The following is a 19,113-nucleotide window of genomic DNA, read 5'->3' on the forward strand; positions in this document are numbered from 1 at the left end:
CGAGCTTGCCCTGAGAGGGAGAAGAGGCGGGGGCGTGTGCGGCGAGAGCGGAGGACCGCCAGCCCGTGTGAGGAAGCAACCCGGCTGGTCACGTCTGCAGTAGAGAGCACAGGGTCTGCTTGGATTTTAGACTCCGGGGCAACGAGCCATCTCTGCTGCGAGAAGGAGTTGTTGAAAAACATTGACAGTCCTGAGCATAAGTATGTGAGATTGGCTGATGGGACCACTGCCAATTCTGTTTGCTCAGGCAATGTGGAATTTCCTGCACTGAAATGTATGTTGCAAAATGTGTTGTATGTACCCTCACTGCAGTCTAACCTGTTGAGTGTTAGCACACTGTTTGACCAGGGATACCAGGTGAGATTTGAGAAAACCTGCTGCAAAATCCTGGGAGGTGGGGGAAAGTTGCTTGTGACAGGAAAGAGGGAAGGTAAACTGTATGTGGTCCAGAGTGATTGTGCCCAGGAGGCTCAGGCGTCGAATGAGCCTGTGCACAATAATTGTATACATTTGCTCCATAGGAGACTTGGGCACTGCGGATTTAGGGCGTTAAAGAAAACCCTGGAGCTTGTGCCTAGTTTGAAAGTAAATCCTTGCAAATGTTACTTGGATTGCCAGGTCTGCAAGAAGACCAAAAGCAAGGCGTGTGCTGTTGCTAAAGAAAGCTCAAGGGAAAGCACACGAGCCCTGGAACTAGTCCATTTAGACGTTATTGGCCCATTGCCAAAGAGTCTGTCGGGGAGGAGATACTGCTTGGTGGCCACCGACGACCACACGAGGTACGCGTGGGTTTTCACCATGGTGCATAAGTCTGAGGTGTATAAGACATTCACCAAGTGGGTCAAAGCAGTGGAGAGACAATTAGGGGTTAATCTCCTGGCTGTACAAACCGACAGAGGGGGGGAATTCTTATCTAACCAGATGAAACGTTGGCTGGAGAACAAGGGCATCGCCCACCGTCTGACGAACCCGGCAACGCCCCGAGAAAATGGGCATGGGGCTGTATTGCAGAATGTGATGCATTGCATGTTAGAGGATGCACAACTGCCAATGACCTATTGGGCAGAAACCATACATGCAGCTGTTTTTTTGCAAAATAGGGTTTGGTGTAATACTGTGAAAAATGTGCCTTACAGGTTACTGTTGAACAAGACCCCAGATTTGAGTTCTTTAAAAGTCTTTGGGTCACGGGCTCGGGTTGGCATCCACTCCACGAGTAGCGGGGAGGGGGATGTCCGGGCAGAGAGCCTAATTTTTCTGGGCTACAAGCCAAGGGCCAGGTGTTATCGCTTCTGCAATAGCAAAAGCAAGATAACACTTAATAAGAGTGCCCAGTTCAATGAAGAAAGCAGCTGGCCAAGGTTGCACTCCTTGCAGAAACAATTTGTCCTGCTGCCAAGTAGCGATAACGATGTTGGAGCGCAGCCCAGAACTCCAGCCCAGGAGGGGGCACCCAGTGGGGCTGGAGAAGGTGAGCCGAATGCTGGCACAGAGCCCGACGAGCAGAGTCAGGAGGCAGAGCCTCAAATGCAGGAACTGGAGGTAAAGTGTGAGAGTCAGGAGGTTCAACACCCAATTACAGGGGCAGAGCAACCAGCCCAGGAGGTGGGAACAGAGCAACCCGAAGAAGACAAAGCTGGTCCAAGCACAGGGCCACGGGTGTCTGCCAGGTCCACCAAAGGCCAACGTCCCGCTAGGTACAAGTGTCCCTATGTCACTCTGACTGTCAATCCAGACCCACCCGGATTTGAGGAAATGTTAAAAGAAAAGGCTAAGAAATGGAAAGCCTGGGTGGCAGAGTGCGAGGCAAGGGAGAAGGAGGCTGAAGCCAAGCGTCTGAAAGAGCTGGCTGAACAGGAACACGATGATGTGTTTTACAATCATGATGAGTTCCTGAACGAATTCCGGAAAGGGTTCCGAGCTACGTAAATATGAACTGTAATGTTGCTGGTGGACATGTATGTAAACTGTGTAAAGTGTTTTGGTGCACTGGGTTTAAATAGATTAGGAGGTGTGTTGGAGCAAGAATCTACATAAACCCAGTCTGACAGCTACAGTATGACAGCTGGTGATCTAGCTGCCAGGCTAGGTCACAGTGACCTGATCAGCAGACCGGCTTGAGCCGGCAGAAGCCAAGTGATGCAATCTGCTGAGTCAGCACGGCCAGGATTGGCTGCTTGGACTATATATGATCTGTGTGTGCATCACACAGGTCTCTCCCTGTGAGATGGTGGTTAGGCGAAGCACTTTGTCCGTGGAGGTGATATTGTATAGACTGCACAAGAGAGCACTTGTTGTGTATATATGTTAATACACCTTTTGGCACTAGTTGCACGTGTCTGCCTGATTTTCTTTCCTGAAGCCCTGTGTCGGGCAAGTCATCTCCCTCACTCTGCTACTCCCGCTCCGACAGCTACAGGACCAACCCTAAATCAGACTTTTCCCTGCAGCCGCTGTGGCCGGACCTGCCTGTCCCACATTGGTCTTGTCAGCCACCAGCGAGCCTGCAGCAAACGTGGACTATTGCACCCTTCTTAAATCTTCGTTCGCGAAGCCAAGCCGAGAGAGACCTTAAAAATTTCTAGTTATGCAAATCTCACATGATTCTATTGAACTATCTAATCTGTTTCCTCTGAAGGTGTAATGTAAGACCTCTTTGAGCACTGAATGCCATTTCCCCAAGAATATTTTATTCAAATTGTGTTCTGGTTGTTCTAAGATACAGTCTGGGCGTGCAGCCATTTATTCATAATCTATCTGTTTCTCAAGGATGGGACAAGGAAAGCAATGTTAAACAATAAGAAATATGTACGTTTGCAAATTTGAAAACTAAAATGAAATACTAAGGCCTATTCTGTTCAAGAAATTATAACATTAAGGTCAGAGATCATGACATTAGGTCTCAATGAACTAAATGTTGGTTCAAATATGCCTAAAGTACTATTGCTCAATTACAAAACTAGTTAGAGATTGAAGAGAAAGCATGGATGCCATTCACACTCACCTAAAGGAGAAGGTATGCAGCTTGATGACTAGCATTAGATCTGTGCCTACAAATAGAAGCTTAAAGCCTGGTCCATAAAGCATAATACCCTTAGGCAGCTTTGGCTGTCACACCAGCTCTATCAGTCGCTTCAAAGCATGAGCTAGCCATAATTATTGCTGTAAGGTGCTCTCTGTAGCATTCTTTGGAAATGTCATTGAAAACGTAGCTGGTGCAAGCTTTACAGAAAACATCTTGAACCAGTTTTGAAAGAACTATACTGGCTGCCAAATCATTTCCAGACACAATTCAAAGCATAGCTTCTTACCTTAAAACTCTAAATAGTCTAAGTACTTAAAGAACTGCCTGCTTCCCTATGAACCTATCAATCAAGATCCTTCACAAAGGCCCTGTGTGCCACGTATCTTCAGAAGATCCAAGGCTAGAAGTTTCCAAAAAGATACCGCAAGAGAAAAGGCCCTAACTCTAGTATAAAAGGGCCTTTTCTGTTGTAGCATCTTTTGGAACACCAACGCAACATCTATTTGCCCTTCACCAAGCTTGCTTAACTTCTAGCATGAGAAAGCTTATTTTATTCACCCATGATGTTATCAAGTCTAAGACTGTATAATTTGCTCATGTTGTTACTCTTCTTCCCCCTCTAGTCAATTTTTTCTTGATCTAGTTTTATTGTTGATATTATTGCAAAGCGTACCATTGTCCTAATGGATTTTACTGCTTTATGTCTTTTCAGATACACTGCAAGCATTTGGTTTTGATACTGCTGTTGGTTTTCTATTTTTAGTTATTATTAATCAATTCTTTTAATAGTTAGGACAGAGAGCTGCCCTGAGACTGTAGAAGTGGGATAATTCCTATCCTTTAAAAAGGATACACATGAGTATTACCAGCATGAAATTTTGAAATCTTGAGAAAAAAATCATTCATATTTATAGAATTTAAAAGAATATATCTTCATTTGCTGTAAGAAAAACTGCGAGCAATTTGCACACAGTTGCACACAGTGGCACCCTTTACTACCCATAACACAGGTATCTTTAATTTATGCCAACTGAGAGATAGAAAAAAATAAATATTGATAGCAGAAAATATTCTCTAGTAAACCAAAAAAATGTTTATTATTTGACCAGAAACATTCATAGTCACAACAGGTAGGACTAGCAGCTTGTTTGGATATTAAGCTATACAAAATTGAAAACACTAAATTTTTGAAGAATTAGTTACCCTTTAACATATTATAGTATTTCCACATTTGCAGGGTCTTGTGCAGAGAGAAAAATTAATTGTTACCAAAATTTATTTACATTTAAATAAAACACATTTTTAAATGTTGTACATTATCTACAGTATACACAAGAATTATTATCTCATTCTATATATTGTTTCAAATACAATGTTTCATACTAAACAGTTTGAGTAAAACTGCAGCCTCCCAAGCCATATGGTTATTAACTTCACATGGCTGCCACAACATCAGAAATAAAGTTTCCAGGATCAGAAATGGCTACTGAGGGGGAAAGGAAAGCCAGGATGATCCATGGATGTCACTGCTTATCACTGACAGATTGCAAGATCTAGCCCTTTATCTCAGTAATGCTTTCAATAGTCCCATATGGTGTTGCCAGAAGATTTGGAGCATAACAGGGTAATTACTGATACTTCCTAGGGCCTGCCTTCTTGTGTGTTCAATATCTACATGTGCAACATATAAGCAGAAATAACAGGTGCATGCTTTAGTCATGAACCCCTTTTCCACATTTGCAGGGTCTTGCGCAGAGAGAAAATCAACAAGGACATATTAATTATCTTGGCTAGCTCATCTGCCTGTAAAGAAGGTATATGTGATTTCTTTGTGCAAGATCCTGCAAATATAGTAAAAGAACACACATCTCACTTGCATGTCATATGTAAAGCCACCTGCTTCCCTTTCTAAAAAGAAAGCAAACTACAGGCTATTAAGAGATAAATTTCTTGAGAACTGATGTCACACAAAGTTATATTACCACACAGAGCAATAAATTGTATTTGTTGCAGTATCAGGCACCTGCATTCGTCGAAAAGGCTTGATTCTCATACTGCAAATATGATCCCAAGCACCAAAGCCTGGAAGAGAAAGGAAAGGATCCCACAACATTAAAAGAATAACTGTAACATCTCACAGGTGTGATGTGGAACCTTACAGACAGGAGTCCAGACCAGTTCTCTCTCATCTCTCACTAGATGCTTGGCAACTCTCCTTGTTAAGCAATAAGCAAAACCGAGCCGCATTAACTGTGGCTCTGTTGTAATTTCTTTAGCTTTATCTGTTGGAAGGTGGAGGGTTTTAAAGAACAGAAGCAGCTCTTGGATCAACTGAAGATGCTTTGGATTGAACTTGGGGCCTTCTCTAGGCAAAGCAGGCATTCTGCAACTGAGGCAAAGTCTAAAGAATCGCAAAGCAATACATACAGGTTTTCTTGCAAAAAACCTCCCACCAAGGAAGAGTGAAGACACCGTTTATCCTCACTTATTCTTTTATTTTTGCTTGAGGGAGAGAAGCAAGAGCTGCAGTAATTAATTTTACTGTAATTCATTTTACTGCCTGCTAAATGGAGACAATTCTCTAATGAAGAAGAAGATGATATTGGATTTATATCCCACCCTCCACTCCAAAGAGTCTCAGAGCAGCTCACAATCTCCTTTATCTCCCCTCCCCCACAACAGACACCTTGTGAGGTGGGTGGGGCTGAGAGGGCTCTCACAGCAGCTGCCCTTTCAAGGACAACCTCTGCCAGAGCTATGGCTGACCCAAGGCCATGCTAGCAGGTGCAAGTGGAGGAGTGGGGAATCATACCCGGTTCTCCCAGATAAGAGTCTGCACACTTAACCACTACACCAAACTGACTCTCTACACTACACCACTACACCAAACTGCACATTACAGAACAAGTTCCCATGTATTAATGTGTAATAACATACAGTGCCAGTATAAATACAGTTATACCTATTAAGTGCAATGAAGTCAATCAACTTAGAAATGCATAACTCTGCTTAGGATGTTCCAGTATAACTGAGCTGTGCACATTCCCATGAAGATTTTTTAGAAAGTGATACTGCTTTGTTCTAGGCACCCTAAACTGCATAACACAGAAATCACTGTTGCTTTTGCTTCTTTGGTTTTAATTCCTCTCTCTTTACTGTTGCTTTTTAAAATGTGCATAAAACAGTAGCTTTAATTATGACATGCTTTTAAGCAGCATTCCACTATCTACAATTAAAGTACACTGCAATATCTTCTTTCCTTTATATATGGATGTTATACTGTATTAACAGTATGATCCTAAGCACAGTACACCCTTCTAAGCACACTGACTTCAATGCAATTAGAAATGTGTAACTCTGCTTAGGAGAAAATATCAGAAAACTGTGAAAAAGATTTTGATGTTAATTGTTTTAGCGGTCTATAGAAAAACCTTTATTAGAGATTAATATGAAAAGACCTTTTCTGCAGGTCAGCAATAAGTTACTTATGCCAAGAAAAACCTGAATGCAGTGATGAATTAACTATCTAATATCCTCCAAATAGCTTAGTTTTTAGGCAACTGATAAGAATTCACCTTCTACCACTTCCCCACTGCCAAGCACACAGAGAATCAAGCACAGATATGGTGTCCTAAAATTTTGGAGGAGCACAGAAGTATCCCAAAGGGTAGCTAAGTAGGACATCAGCAGTCTATTCTGGGGGATGTGGCCAAGAAACCTCACAGGTTGGCCATGATTCTTGGGCTTCCATTCAAAGAGCTCCTATGTGCAAGATCACGTTTGGCAGGACAAAAATGTGTATCTTCAGAATAATTTCAATACGTTGACTGTTTCAGTTACATTCTCTTTCTAAAGCATAACTAGATCACCTGTTTCACTAACAGCTAATATACCTAGTCTGCAGCTCTACCAAGGCAGCAGCATTCTACCTGGTATGCACAACTACACAAGACTTGTAATTTTAACACCACAAGATCAGTCAATCCTATGCCCTGTATGAACCCATAAACGATATCCAAGTCATTGTTGAATGCTGTACTTACTATTAAGAAGTGTGGCTGAGCCAGGGGTTATAGCACTGACTCGGTTACTATAACTTTTCGGCAACTGGTTAGTTGCTTTCTTGGGACCAGCTTCAAGTAGCAAGATTTTCTTTTCATGGAGATGAACATTATTTCCTAAAAGAAGTCAGAACTTTAAGATCTTACCAAGAAAGATTATTCAGTAATGTTTTAACATTCCACAGCAAGACCTTACAAATAAAACTTTGAGTCATTATCTGAATACCTAGAATAGCTTAGCATAACAGAGTAACCAACACAGGACATTAGAATAATTACAGCATAGTTATTTGAAGAAGTGTGCATGCACACAAAAGCTTATAGCCAGAATAAAACATTGGTCTTAAAGGTACTACTGAACTCAAACTTTGTTCACCAGTCCTAGACTGCATGCATGAGTGGCTGCTCATTAACACAGGAAGCCCCATTCAGCAGCAATCCGGAGCTGTGCATCGCCCATTTTATGATTACAGCAGTTATATTCTGCTCAGGATGTGAACTGCTCTGCTCAACAGAAAAAAAAATAGAGAGAACTATGGCGCTAAGCAGAGTTTCTCCAATATAAGCCTCTTTATTTCAGTGGATAATTCTGCACAGGAATACACAGATCATCTCTTTAAATTAATATCTGCCATTGTTCATCTCAAACATAAAACATTTAGAAGAAGAAGATATTGTATTTATACTCTGCCCTCCACTCCAAAGAGTCTCAGAGCGGCTCACAATCTCCTTTACCTTCCTCCCCCACAACAGACACCCTGTGAGGTGGGTGGGGCTGGAGAGGGCTCTCACAGCAGCTGTCCTTTCAAGGACTACCTCTGCCAGAGCTATGGCTGACCCAAGGCCATTCTAGAAGGTGCAAGTGAAGGAGTGGGGAATCAAACGCAGTTCTCCCAGATAAGAGTCCGCACACTTAACCACTACACCAGACTGGCTCTCCTATACACTAATGCTTCCTTCATAAACCAAAACAGGTTTTTTAAAAAGGCGCTTTGACCACAAAGCAGTTATGACAGGCACAGTGACTCTGGCAAACCTGTATTTAAGCAACCCTACTAGATCAAATCAGGCCTGAACTCTACCTAGCTGCTAAAATGACTAAACTAAAGCTATTATATTTTGGTCACCTTATGAGAAGACAAGAGTCCTTTGAAAAGACAATGCTAGGAAAAGCTGAATACAGCAGGAAAAGAAGAAAACTCAACATGTGATGGATTAACTGAATCAAGGAAGCCACAGCTCTCAGTTTGCAAGACTCGAGAAAGGCTGTCAATGAGGGGACGTTTCAGAAGTTAACTTATAGGGTGTGTTAAGTCAGAAGCAACTTGACCACACTTAACACACACATCTTGGCATAAGAGTGCTCCATCTGGTAAAAATTACATAAGCATTTTTCAGTTCTTTCACATTCAAGAAACGCAGCTGTTGGTAGCACACAATGAATTTTGGTGAAATATTCCAAACACAACTGGCAAGAAATTGCAATCCATGTCATTAAACTTGGCTATGGAGAAATTTGCCACGAAGTTCAAAAATAACTTGATACGAATGTAAATATCAGCCTCACTACCTCGATTTCTTAGGTACTGCATATCAAGGACTCCCCGCAACTAAATTACCAAGATTATGTTCAAACAAAACTGTGTTGCCTCCTACCTAGTGCAGCAGCTATGGCGCTTCCGACCATGCCACCGCCTGATACCACTACATCATACACTGCCTCCGAACTACTACACCTCACCAAGCCACCCTGCCACCCCAAGGAAGCAACACAAACAGAACGGAAGCAAAAATTTCTCCCAGGCCCAAACCCCCGACATGGAAATAGGACCATGGCAGCCGCCATAATTCCGGAAATGACGTATCATCGCCATAACAACTATGCGCGACCGGAAATAACTCCTTGTGCTCCTTCACAGCATCCCGAGACCCCCAGAGGCCAGCCGACGAGACGCGAAGTCTGTTGGGATAGGTGGGACAAAGGCCATACTGAGCGATTATTGGTCGCTGTGCAAGAGACAACAAAAAGGCGGGCGCCTATTGGTCGAGCTCCAAATGTATGACGGCCGTTAGTGTAACAAGCCGCGTAACGGATTCTAAACGAAGATGACGGTAGTGGAATCTTTGGGAGCTGCGGGCGGGACAGAAGCGAAGCTTCCAGCAAAGGAGGAGAAGAAGAAGGTTCGACGGGTATGTATGTGCGAGCGAGACGTTGGCAACAGCCTGCTTCCATGGCAACAAGGGAATAACGCCGCTTCAGTCTCGCCATGACAGCTCTTGGATGACTTTCGCCACACCCTGGTAGTGAAACGGGGTCGGGGGGGATGGAAGGGCGGTGGCTGGCAGCACTCAAAGGAACCGATAGATGATAGACGGGAGACCCCGCGCCTGCCACAGCCCAGATCGCAACCTTAACTGCTGTTGTGAAGGATGCGTTCAATCCGTGTGACTAGTCAACCCGGAAGGGAAATCTTGCCGAGTTCAAGGAACCTTACAGTCCCAAGTAAGTGTATGTATTTATTGGCTTGCAGCCTTGAAACTGGATCAACTTACCACCCCTAAACTGGCTTATTGGAACATGGGAGTTGACCGAATCAATTCAGAGCTGGGTTATTGTATCCATGAAGCGAGCAATATATTTGAGATGGAGGATTCTAAAGGCTTTGTTTTGCCTTTCTGATTTCTGCAGGTGTTTTCAGTTAAAGCAGAGACAGAATCAGTAAAAGAAGAACAATGGGGTAGCACTCTTGCTCTACCCAGAAGTGAACGTCTAGATTTTCTTCAGCCAGATGAAGATATCATAACTACTTCAAGTTCAGGATTTTATGATTCACTACAGGCTCTCAAAAGAAAAAACAAGCAATGTTTATTGGAACTGGGTTTGATGTACCAAGTAAAGCTGGAGAATGGCCACAAGCTATCCACAGATGTCAAGGAACTAGAAGATTTTTTCCAGGATAATGGAAGATTGACAGTGCCAAGAAAGTACCACGAAGCTTTGAAGTAAGACTTTGCAGTTGTGGAACTGAAGGTGCAATTCATATCACAGCTCCCTTTATAGTGACATTATGACATTTTTGCACCTTAAAGACTAATAACACTTATTCTGTCATGACATTTCATGAGTCAGAACTGACTTCTTAAGATGTTATGAAGAGGGAATCACTTCCACATTTTAAAATTACTAGTTGTGAGCTCAGACTCAAGAAAGTGCATGCTGAAATAAATGTCATTAGTCTTTAAGGTGCCAATGAACTTCACATGACTATCCATCTGGAATTTTTACACAAGTACAATTATTACATAGTGAGGCTAATAGCGCAGTCAGTAGGCTTGAATTCTAGTCTTTTTTTACAAGTGTCTAAATGTTTTTCACTTAAAATAAAATGTTATCAGATATAACTTTTTCCTCTTGTTCTTATGCTTTTGATTTTATTCTTGTTTCAGATCTGGTAACATAAGATGCTACAAGTCTTTGACTGACCTTAGTGCAGATAGTCCAACCAATAAGCAAACTCATCATTCATTTCCTCAGTCCTTTTCAAGACCAAAGAGTGCATCTGCTGCATGGATCTCCTCTATCACTGTTCCCCAGCCCTTCAAAATGACACTTCGAGAAGCTCACAAGAAGTCTAATTTGTTAAAATCACATGCAGAACTTGAGAAAGACACACATAAGCAAAGCGAAGAAGCTGAATGCCAAAAACAGTTCAGAGCACAACCTGTGCCTGCCCACATCTATCTTCCACTCTACCACGAAATAATGGAAAAAAATGAAATTCGCAGACAAGTGGAGATGCAGAAAAGAAGGGTGCTGCTCCTCTCCATGCAAAAACCTTTCAGCTTTCAAGAAAAAGAAGAAAAGAGAAAGGAAGCCATCAGACAGAAGGTTCTTGAAATATTGACTTCAGCTGAGAAATCAGTACCAAAAGTCAGAAAGAAGATTTCCAGATCAATTCATGAACCAATGTTTGGGGATAAACTTGAAGGTAAAGCTCTTACCTTTAACTCTCAGAAAAGTATTTTTTGTCAAACTGTCATACAAATAGATAATAGTGGGAATGTGCGCACCCCCGTAGGTGGCAAGAGAAATACCACTACGGAAAAAAAAAATCAAATATTTAAGTAGAAAGTTAATTGGGGAGAAATAGAAAGAGACACTTCTATTTTGACAGTACTCTCTAATAAAAACAAGTAGGATCAGTCAGAGAACTTGGCAAAAGTATAACTCTTGTCCAAGAGCAGGTGAACTGATCAGCATTCGCACTGCAAACAGCAGGGCATAGATTCTCCAGTGTGTTGACTTTGCATTGGTAATATTCAGGATGGAGGGTGGAGCTGGGCAAGAAATAATCAGTGGAGTAAAAAATGAAAGGGTGGCGTATAAACTGAGAGCTCATCCAAGAATCTTCTGCAACTTTATTTGTGCAAACTGCTAGGCCATGTGCCAATTTCATTTTCAAAAGTATCACTTTACAGTTCTTAGTGTTATAATTAAAACACAATTTTCCCCATACCAGTATTGCCGGTTGTTACATACCATCTAGTACAGGACTGTCAAACTCAATTGTTATGAGGCCCAGATCTGATATAAATGAGACCTTGTTGGGCTGTGCCATGTGTGTCATAAAATGTAATGCCAGGTAGTGGAGATATAAGCTTTATAAAAGACACAGATAAACACAAAGATTTTTTTAAAAAAAAAAACCCTTAAAATATGCTTTAAGTATTAGCACTTTTGCAATATTGTAGTCAGTATGAAAGCAAGCTCTCCCTCCCCCTCACCTTCCTCCCCAAGAGAGGAGCCTCAGCCAATGGGGAAAATAGAGGCTTTGCTCTACAGCTTCTGTGCAATTGAGAAATCCTGGTAAAGCAAGCTGTGACACAGAAAGAAGCAAGGGAGAGGGAAAAGGATGCAAACTTGCCCGCGGGCCTCATAGGAGCCCTCCGAGGGCTTGATCTGGCCCCCAGGCCTCATATTTGACACCCCTGATCTAGTAATTTAAAACTGCCATGTGATGTGGGTTTTTTTGAAGTGTGGTTCAAGTTCTTCAAATCTTGTTAATGGGTCCCTTGACAGGCTCAAGGCCTCAGCATATTATCCCACGTTGCTGCCTTCTCAAACAAAAGGTGATGTCTAAAAAATTGCCGGCATCCTTTTTAAGAATGCCAGCCTCTATCATCTGCTTTTCCAAATTATTCCAAGACACTCACAATTTCTGCATGTAAAGGTAAAAGTGAGATTATTAAACTGTGTTACAAGGTCTATATTCTTTGTAGTAGCTGCATCTTTGGCAAAGGATATTTGTGTTCTGTAACTTCAGAAATAGTTAACAATTTATGGTTGGTCTTCTTCATTTAGGATTTAAATATTTCGTTATATCAGTGCCCAAAGGCTCCAATATGCTATGTCTCACCATTTTCTGGTGTGACAGTAGCCAGATTTACATCCGTTTACCTTGTCTGAATTTTCATGACTTTTTTGTTTTAATCCTCAGAAGCTGAAATATTCAGAAAAATCCGTATTCAGATGAGAGCCAAGGATTTACTGAAAAACTCTTGGGCTCCCATTGAACTTGGTAATAAAAAAGGGGGGAATGAATCACGAATTGCCTCCAGAAACAGAGAGCAAAAGCTCAGCTTTCTGCAGGACAACTTCAGTTTTAAACCAAGAATTAACACATCAGTGCCTGATTTTGAAGGACTTTACTGGGCATTCCAGAGGGAAGCAATAAGCAAAAGAGAAATCAAAGAAGCAACTCACAATAAACCATTCAAATTAAGAACATCTAATCTCCGTTGTAAACATCAGATGCCTAACGAGAAGATAATGGTAATAATTATTTTTAGCCTTAACAACTGTTAAATAGTGGGTTTGATGCATGAGGAGACTTGGTTGCAGTGAATCAAAAGTTCTTTATTCTGATTACAGCATGGCAATAGTTAAATTAAGACTACTGTATTAGGCCACGGGGCCAACTATATATACGCCAAAGTTCTCATGCTAGAATGTGTCATTGGGTCATTTGAACCAGCAAGGGACTGGTGATTGGTCCGGGGAAGCAGAGATTTGGATCCTGCTTCCCATTGTTCCCAGGTCCCCAAGCTCAGTCTTCAAGGCTCCAATGAGCCAGGCAGGAACTACCTATTCACATGGAACACAGAGTCCACATACACAACAACAGCTTTCTGCTGGTTCAGATATAAATCCAAGGATTTATTCTGCAAATTTGGACATATTTACCATTCATTTACACAGAATTGGGATTCTTTGAGTTTGCAAAGTTAAGCCTTACTGGAACACATTTGTTACAGATCAAAATGAGAACTGCCTTAAGCACCAACATAATATGACACTACTTACTTCACTATATATTAGAGAGCAAAAGGATTAAAGGAAAAGGGACATGTTTCCAGGATTAGATGTAAATATCAAAGCAAACGCATCACACTAAAAATGTCCAGGGCTGTCTTTCATAGAGAAGGAAACAAGGCTATCCAGCATATTATGCATAGCACATTTTTTCCCCTCTGAACTTTGGATATAAAGTGCTTGAGAGAGAATTTATTCCTCAGTGTTACTGTAGGCTGTTTAAGACAAAAAAAAATCTCTAAATGCATAGTCACAAACTATTCACTTTTATATGTTGGTACCTGTAATATAAAATTTGTTTTGTATAGCACCTATAACTAAGTATGGTACAAGAAGAATTTTACAAAGCAATGCTGATTCTCCTTGTTTACAGGATTGTCATCAATCTTCCAAGGCTCCAATACAAAGAAGTCGTTCCATGACTTGTCTGTCTTCCCTTTCCTCCAACACACTTCCAGTCTACATTACAGATGCAGTGAGGAAAAGGCAATCTGCTATTAAGTGAGTAATAATGCCTGCATTAAGTTAGATGTGATTTGGCTCCTCTTTGTTTTTTTAGCTTGATAGTTTACTTTTGATTGAACTAGGATTCCATTGTCTATTCTTATTGTTACAGATCTTTCCAACAAGATAAAAAGGTCAGGGAGAATGAAGGCATTCACTGGGCAGAGCAACAGAGGAAGAAATGTCAGGCTATGCAAAAATCTGTGAATTGTCGAGCAAAAGCTATGGACCCACATAAAAGCTTGGATGAGACTCACATGGAAAAGCTAAAACAAAACTGGTCAATGTTATATGTTGCATAAGTATCAAGTTCCGCAAAGCAAAATATTTCATACATTTGGGATTATTAAAAATTTAATATGTGTAATGGAATTGGGGTCCAGTCCTCAGTTATGCTTGTATCATTTGTTTACCCTGTATTCATATCACCAGCAATAGAAGTCAGAGGACATTGCTTTTGCAAAACATTATTTTATAACATAAAATTAGTTTATGTTGCAGCAAAATGTATTTAGGTTAGACAGTAAGACAGCTGAGTGGTGTAGCAAGTTAACTCAGAAAAGCAGCTGAACTGCTTTTTCTCCAGATTTCACAGAGACCTGTTATTGATAACCTTATGGAATCTTGCACAAAATGGGCTAGAAACGAAGCTTTTGAAGCACTTTCTGTTCTGATTCTGCAGTGATCCAGTGCAGAGACTAAAGAGCAAGTAGAGAGAAGAAAGCTCCAATGCAACAGACATGGAAAATATTTTATTCATACAGTACATGCAGTGAACAACTTCAGCTTTTCAGTCTAATTACTATTAGCTGGCTCCTGGTTAGAAAAGCCTCTTGATCCTCAGCTAATGACTATAGCACTCTACAGCTCAAGCATTTTAGCTGTTCAACTGTCTTGTTTTTTTCGGTCCCTGCGCACCACCACTTGAGCCAGAAAACAAAGTCCCATCTTTGATATTAGTGTGATGCATACATAATTTTCTTCAATGTGAGAAGTTCCAGGGAATAGAATAAAATAAAAGGTACAGGTTTCTTTTAGAAAAGATATGGTTACCTCATATTAGGGAAGACTAATAAGTTTTGGCTTCAGTGATAGACCAGCTGATAGTGCGACATTGCTCTCTGAGTACTATCATGAGGAATAACAGATTGTAGGAAGTTAAAAGGATTTCTGACACTAAGGAAATGTTCTTTTAGGCAGAATGACCGAAAGAGGACAAAGGAGTATGAAAAAGAACTAGAAGACATGAAGATGCGAGTGAAAAACAGACCATATCTATTTGAACAAGTAACAAAGGTAACTATTTTGGAGTGTGTGGGATGGCAAGATTATGAATCTGATGAAGTGAGTTCTGGCTTACAAAAGCTTATGTCACAACAGTGTTTCAAGGTGTCACAAGACTGTTATTTTGGAAGTATAGATAGAGGATCAAGCAGGCAGTATTCCCAGATCATCATACAGCCAGTAGTCGGTGTACCTTCTACCTGGGAATTTTTCCCTGCATGGACAGTGGGAAGCCCCCATACTAAAAGAGAGCATCCAGATGACATTGTGCATGATTTGTCATTTCCATTCTCCACCCCCCCCACCCCTTGCTTTCTTTAGAGAAAATATAAATTACTTTCTTCAAAGGATGGGAACATCCATCTGTAAAATCTCCTGTAGCTACACTGGAGAAGAGAGCAGTGCTAAACTCCATTTAGCCCTTACTTTCAATTCTGTAAAGGGCTTTTCCAGTTTCCTTACTGGGGTTCACAGTAACATTAAATTGTGGCTCAGAATGGAAAGGGGGGATTCAAGCCATAGTGTCCCAGTAGAATTGCTGTTGTGCCAGCACTTTTGAACAGGTACAATGGAAAAAGAGAGAGGAATGAGGAGTAGTGTTAGCAGCAAGTGGTGATGAGGGATGAAGGAGATGGAATTGTTCCCATGCTGCATGTTGCTGTTTCTGCTATGGGGATACATTTTGATGTTTATATGAGGATGCAGCCCTAGTCACCTTACTGACATTAAGCATCAGGAAGGGAGGGAAGAGGAAAAATAAAGCATTAGTTTATAGTTATTGATTATTCAAGATGCACACTATAGTAGGGGTACACAACATGGTGTTTGTGGGTGCCGAGATACTTGCCAACACCTTTCCTGGGGCCTACCAAGTGTTTTTCGAAAATGGGCATGGTCAAGTGGGATTTTCTTCTGATTGGCCTTAGCTGTGCAGATTTTTAAAAAATGTTGCTATGGCAGCAGCTGCCACCACAGCACAAGATCTTCACTAGGGTTGGGCACAAACCAAACCACAGATCATGGTTTATGCTAAAAAAAATGGAAAATTCGTGGTTCGTTCTGAACTGGCTTATCTGATCCCATTGCATACAAACACAAACTCACTTTTTTTCTTGGCATGTCATTAGGTTTGTGTTTGCTTCGTTTTTCCAAACAGCCTGGTGCCAGCATGATTCCCCAGCCCCTGCGCTTCTGGTCAATTTCCACTGAAACTGACAAGACACTGCAGCTTCACTCTCCCAGCCCCTGCACTTCTGGTCAGTAACCACTGAAACTGACTAAATGCTGCAGCTCCACTCTACTGGCCCCCTGTGGCTTCTAGTCAGTTTCACTGGAAACTGAAAGGAAGCGCAGGGACTGGAAGAGTAGAGCTGTGGCATCTAGGCAGTTTCCAAGCTTCCTGGGGGTGAAACTGGCCAGAAGCTGTAGGGCAGCTTCCCTTTCTTTCCCCAGCTTGACATACTCCTAGGAGAGCAGTTTACTGGGGGCACCTGCTTTGGAGGGCTGTAGCTAGCCCCCCCCCCCCCCCAAAAAAAATCCAATTCACACCAAACTAGGAAAGCTGGTAGAGGAGTGCTGCAAGTTTGGTATCTCTAGACTGCTCGGGGGCCATTCTATGCCCTCCTGAACTGAATGAACCACAAATTGTTTGGGAAATTAAAAAACATGAAACAAAACGAATCACTGATTCAGGCAACCAACCAAACTATGAACCAAACCACCATTTTTGCATTCCCTGCCCATCCCTAATCTTCACTATGTGACTGAACGTAAATTGCAGTAGCCATTTTGTGGCTGGCTCTACCTCCTGTGGCAGTTATTTGTTGGCAGCCGTTTTGTGGCTGCACCCACCATGCTGAGTCAGAAATAGGTTTAAAAGTTGGGACTCCTGCACTATAACACAGAGAGACAAAACACTTAAGGCAGAGAATGTGGCTTCCAGCATAGAAGAATTTGTATTTTCTGGGATTTAATGGTCCTTGAACACAATAATGTTAACTATTTATGAAAAGATCTCCTAAATGTTTAATGTTTGATTCTATAGCATGGTGCCCGTCAAGGGGCACAAAGACTCTATAGAGACACTTTGCGGCAATTTGGGTTGAATGAAGATTTTGTAAGAAGCAAAGGGAGAGAAGAATATCTTAGTGAGGATGGAGCAGTCTGAATCAAAAAGGTACTTGAAGTATATAAAACTGTTTTTCATCTACATAATTTTCTACTTTTTTCGTGGTATATGTGAGGGCATACAATTACACTGAAGATAACTAAATCAGAATTTACTGAACCAAGTCTTCCTTACAGTTTTGTGAGAAGAAAATGGGGAAACCTTGAAATTCTTGAAATAGTGGTTTTCAAATTTGAAAGAGAACTTCTAATTTTTTTTTTTAATCAGCAGAACTCAGAAGTCTCAGAATGGCATTGATGATAAAGCTATCCAACACCAATCTGAAGGAGGGCAAAGCATGCAAGAATTAACATAGGAACCCAAGTGAAGTTTCTATGTGCTTACAGCTTATTCTTTCCTTTAATTGGACCTTGAGATTAAGAAACAACTTTAGCATAAACTGGAGCTTTTATAGTTTATTTTATTTACATTAAAGTATATGTGATCATGGTGCATATTAAACTACAGCTAATGAATGTTCCCTTTGTCCTCTCAGCTCTCAGTATTTGTCAGAAACTCAAAATAGGCCTGTGATGATAGGATGGGAGCAGGAGGAAGAAGGTATGTGTCTGAGGCCCCAGTACAATAAAGGCGTTCTTGTAGTCAGTTATCTTATACCAGCTGGGTGATGTATGGAAGGAGTGATGGCAACTGATACCACCAACTGTAGAACTGAGTTTGTTTTTAGATTGTTATATTGTTTTATTTTATGAATCTGATTTTAACTTAGTATTATTACATTGCTGTTACTTGCTCAGAGGCCATTTGGGAAAGGGCGGGCTATAAATCAAATAAATAAATAGTCTTGGGCAGGCACAAGATCCTGACTTCTGTAACGGCCATTGATCTGTTACAGGAAGAAGAGACTATCAGACTATATTAGGGAGCCACTTTTTTCTACAGCCAAAAACAGTCATGAGAGCTAAGTTGTCCTGTGTTCATACCTCCTGCCCGGTATTATATAAATGTAGAGAGTTGCATTCTTACATATAAACAGACATATAGTGCAAGATCCCATTATGAAACATTGCAGATGTACAAAGATGCAAGCCCAACTGGGATTAATGGATTTTACTCTCACAGGATTCCACCCATTGTTACAGATGTCCTGAGCATTTTAATATGAAGAAAATCAATTTACAACTCAGACCTAAAAATGTGCAAATGGATTGTCCTAAATAATAATTTTAATGAAAACAGCCACCTTTCAATTATAGTAGCATTTTAGGCAAAAACACTAGGCTTCTTTAAAGCAGTAAGTCCTATTTTTGACATGAATCCATTAGTTACAGTAATTTTGGGCCCTGCTGTTCAAAAACAAATGGAAACTCACTGAATCTAAGGTAAATAAACTGTTGATGGAGGTTCTGTATGTACTTGTATGTGTTTGACCCTTAGAAGAGCTCTCATTGACATTTTATTAGGGACCCCACCTCTTCCGTGGGACTTCGATGTTATAAATTCATTATTTGAACTTTCTGGAGTATTCCATTTTCCATACAGATGCCTTAGTTGTATTTGATGAAGCTGACTGCAGATCATAAGCTTTTATGGAATAATCAGTCTGTTGGTCTTGAAAGGTACTATGCAACTTCCTTTTTGCTTTTGCTGCAACAGATTAACAAAGCTACTTCCCTAGAATTTATTCTTCCTGGTTTCACCAATATGTTTGCATTTTCTGCAGGTATTACTCATCTTT

At 41.1% G+C, this 19,113-nt stretch overlaps 2 protein-coding genes across 2 annotated transcripts in view; one reads left to right on the plus strand and one right to left on the minus strand.

Moving 5' to 3' along the window:
* The window catches only part of COQ6 (coenzyme Q6, monooxygenase), a 33,055-nt gene extending 24,111 nt beyond the window's left edge, over nucleotides 1–8,944 (minus strand). The window contains exons 1-3 of the mRNA XM_060262240.1: nucleotides 8,743–8,944; nucleotides 7,069–7,203; nucleotides 5,049–5,107 (exon numbers count right to left, since the gene is read on the minus strand). Of these exons, the coding sequence (XP_060118223.1) occupies nucleotides 5,049–5,107; nucleotides 7,069–7,203; nucleotides 8,743–8,932 (384 nt within the window). The 5' untranslated portion in view covers nucleotides 8,933–8,944. The remainder of the gene's footprint in view (nucleotides 1–5,048; nucleotides 5,108–7,068; nucleotides 7,204–8,742) is intronic.
* A 57-nt stretch (nucleotides 8,945–9,001) lies between these two features.
* On the plus strand, nucleotides 9,002–17,531 carry FAM161B (FAM161 centrosomal protein B). Its single transcript, XM_060262303.1, is given in 9 exon segments — nucleotides 9,002–9,276; nucleotides 9,776–10,089; nucleotides 10,534–11,075; nucleotides 12,585–12,919; nucleotides 13,833–13,960; nucleotides 14,076–14,243; nucleotides 15,160–15,259; nucleotides 17,292–17,389; nucleotides 17,391–17,531. Coding segments are annotated over 9 exon segments (1,887 nt in total). The 5' UTR covers nucleotides 9,002–9,192; the 3' UTR covers nucleotides 17,509–17,531.
* Nucleotides 17,532–19,113: the final 1,582 nt, after the last annotated feature.

Source organism: Heteronotia binoei, chromosome 21 (genome assembly GCF_032191835.1).
Source record: "Heteronotia binoei isolate CCM8104 ecotype False Entrance Well chromosome 21, APGP_CSIRO_Hbin_v1, whole genome shotgun sequence".
NCBI lineage: Eukaryota > Metazoa > Chordata > Lepidosauria > Squamata > Gekkonidae > Heteronotia > Heteronotia binoei.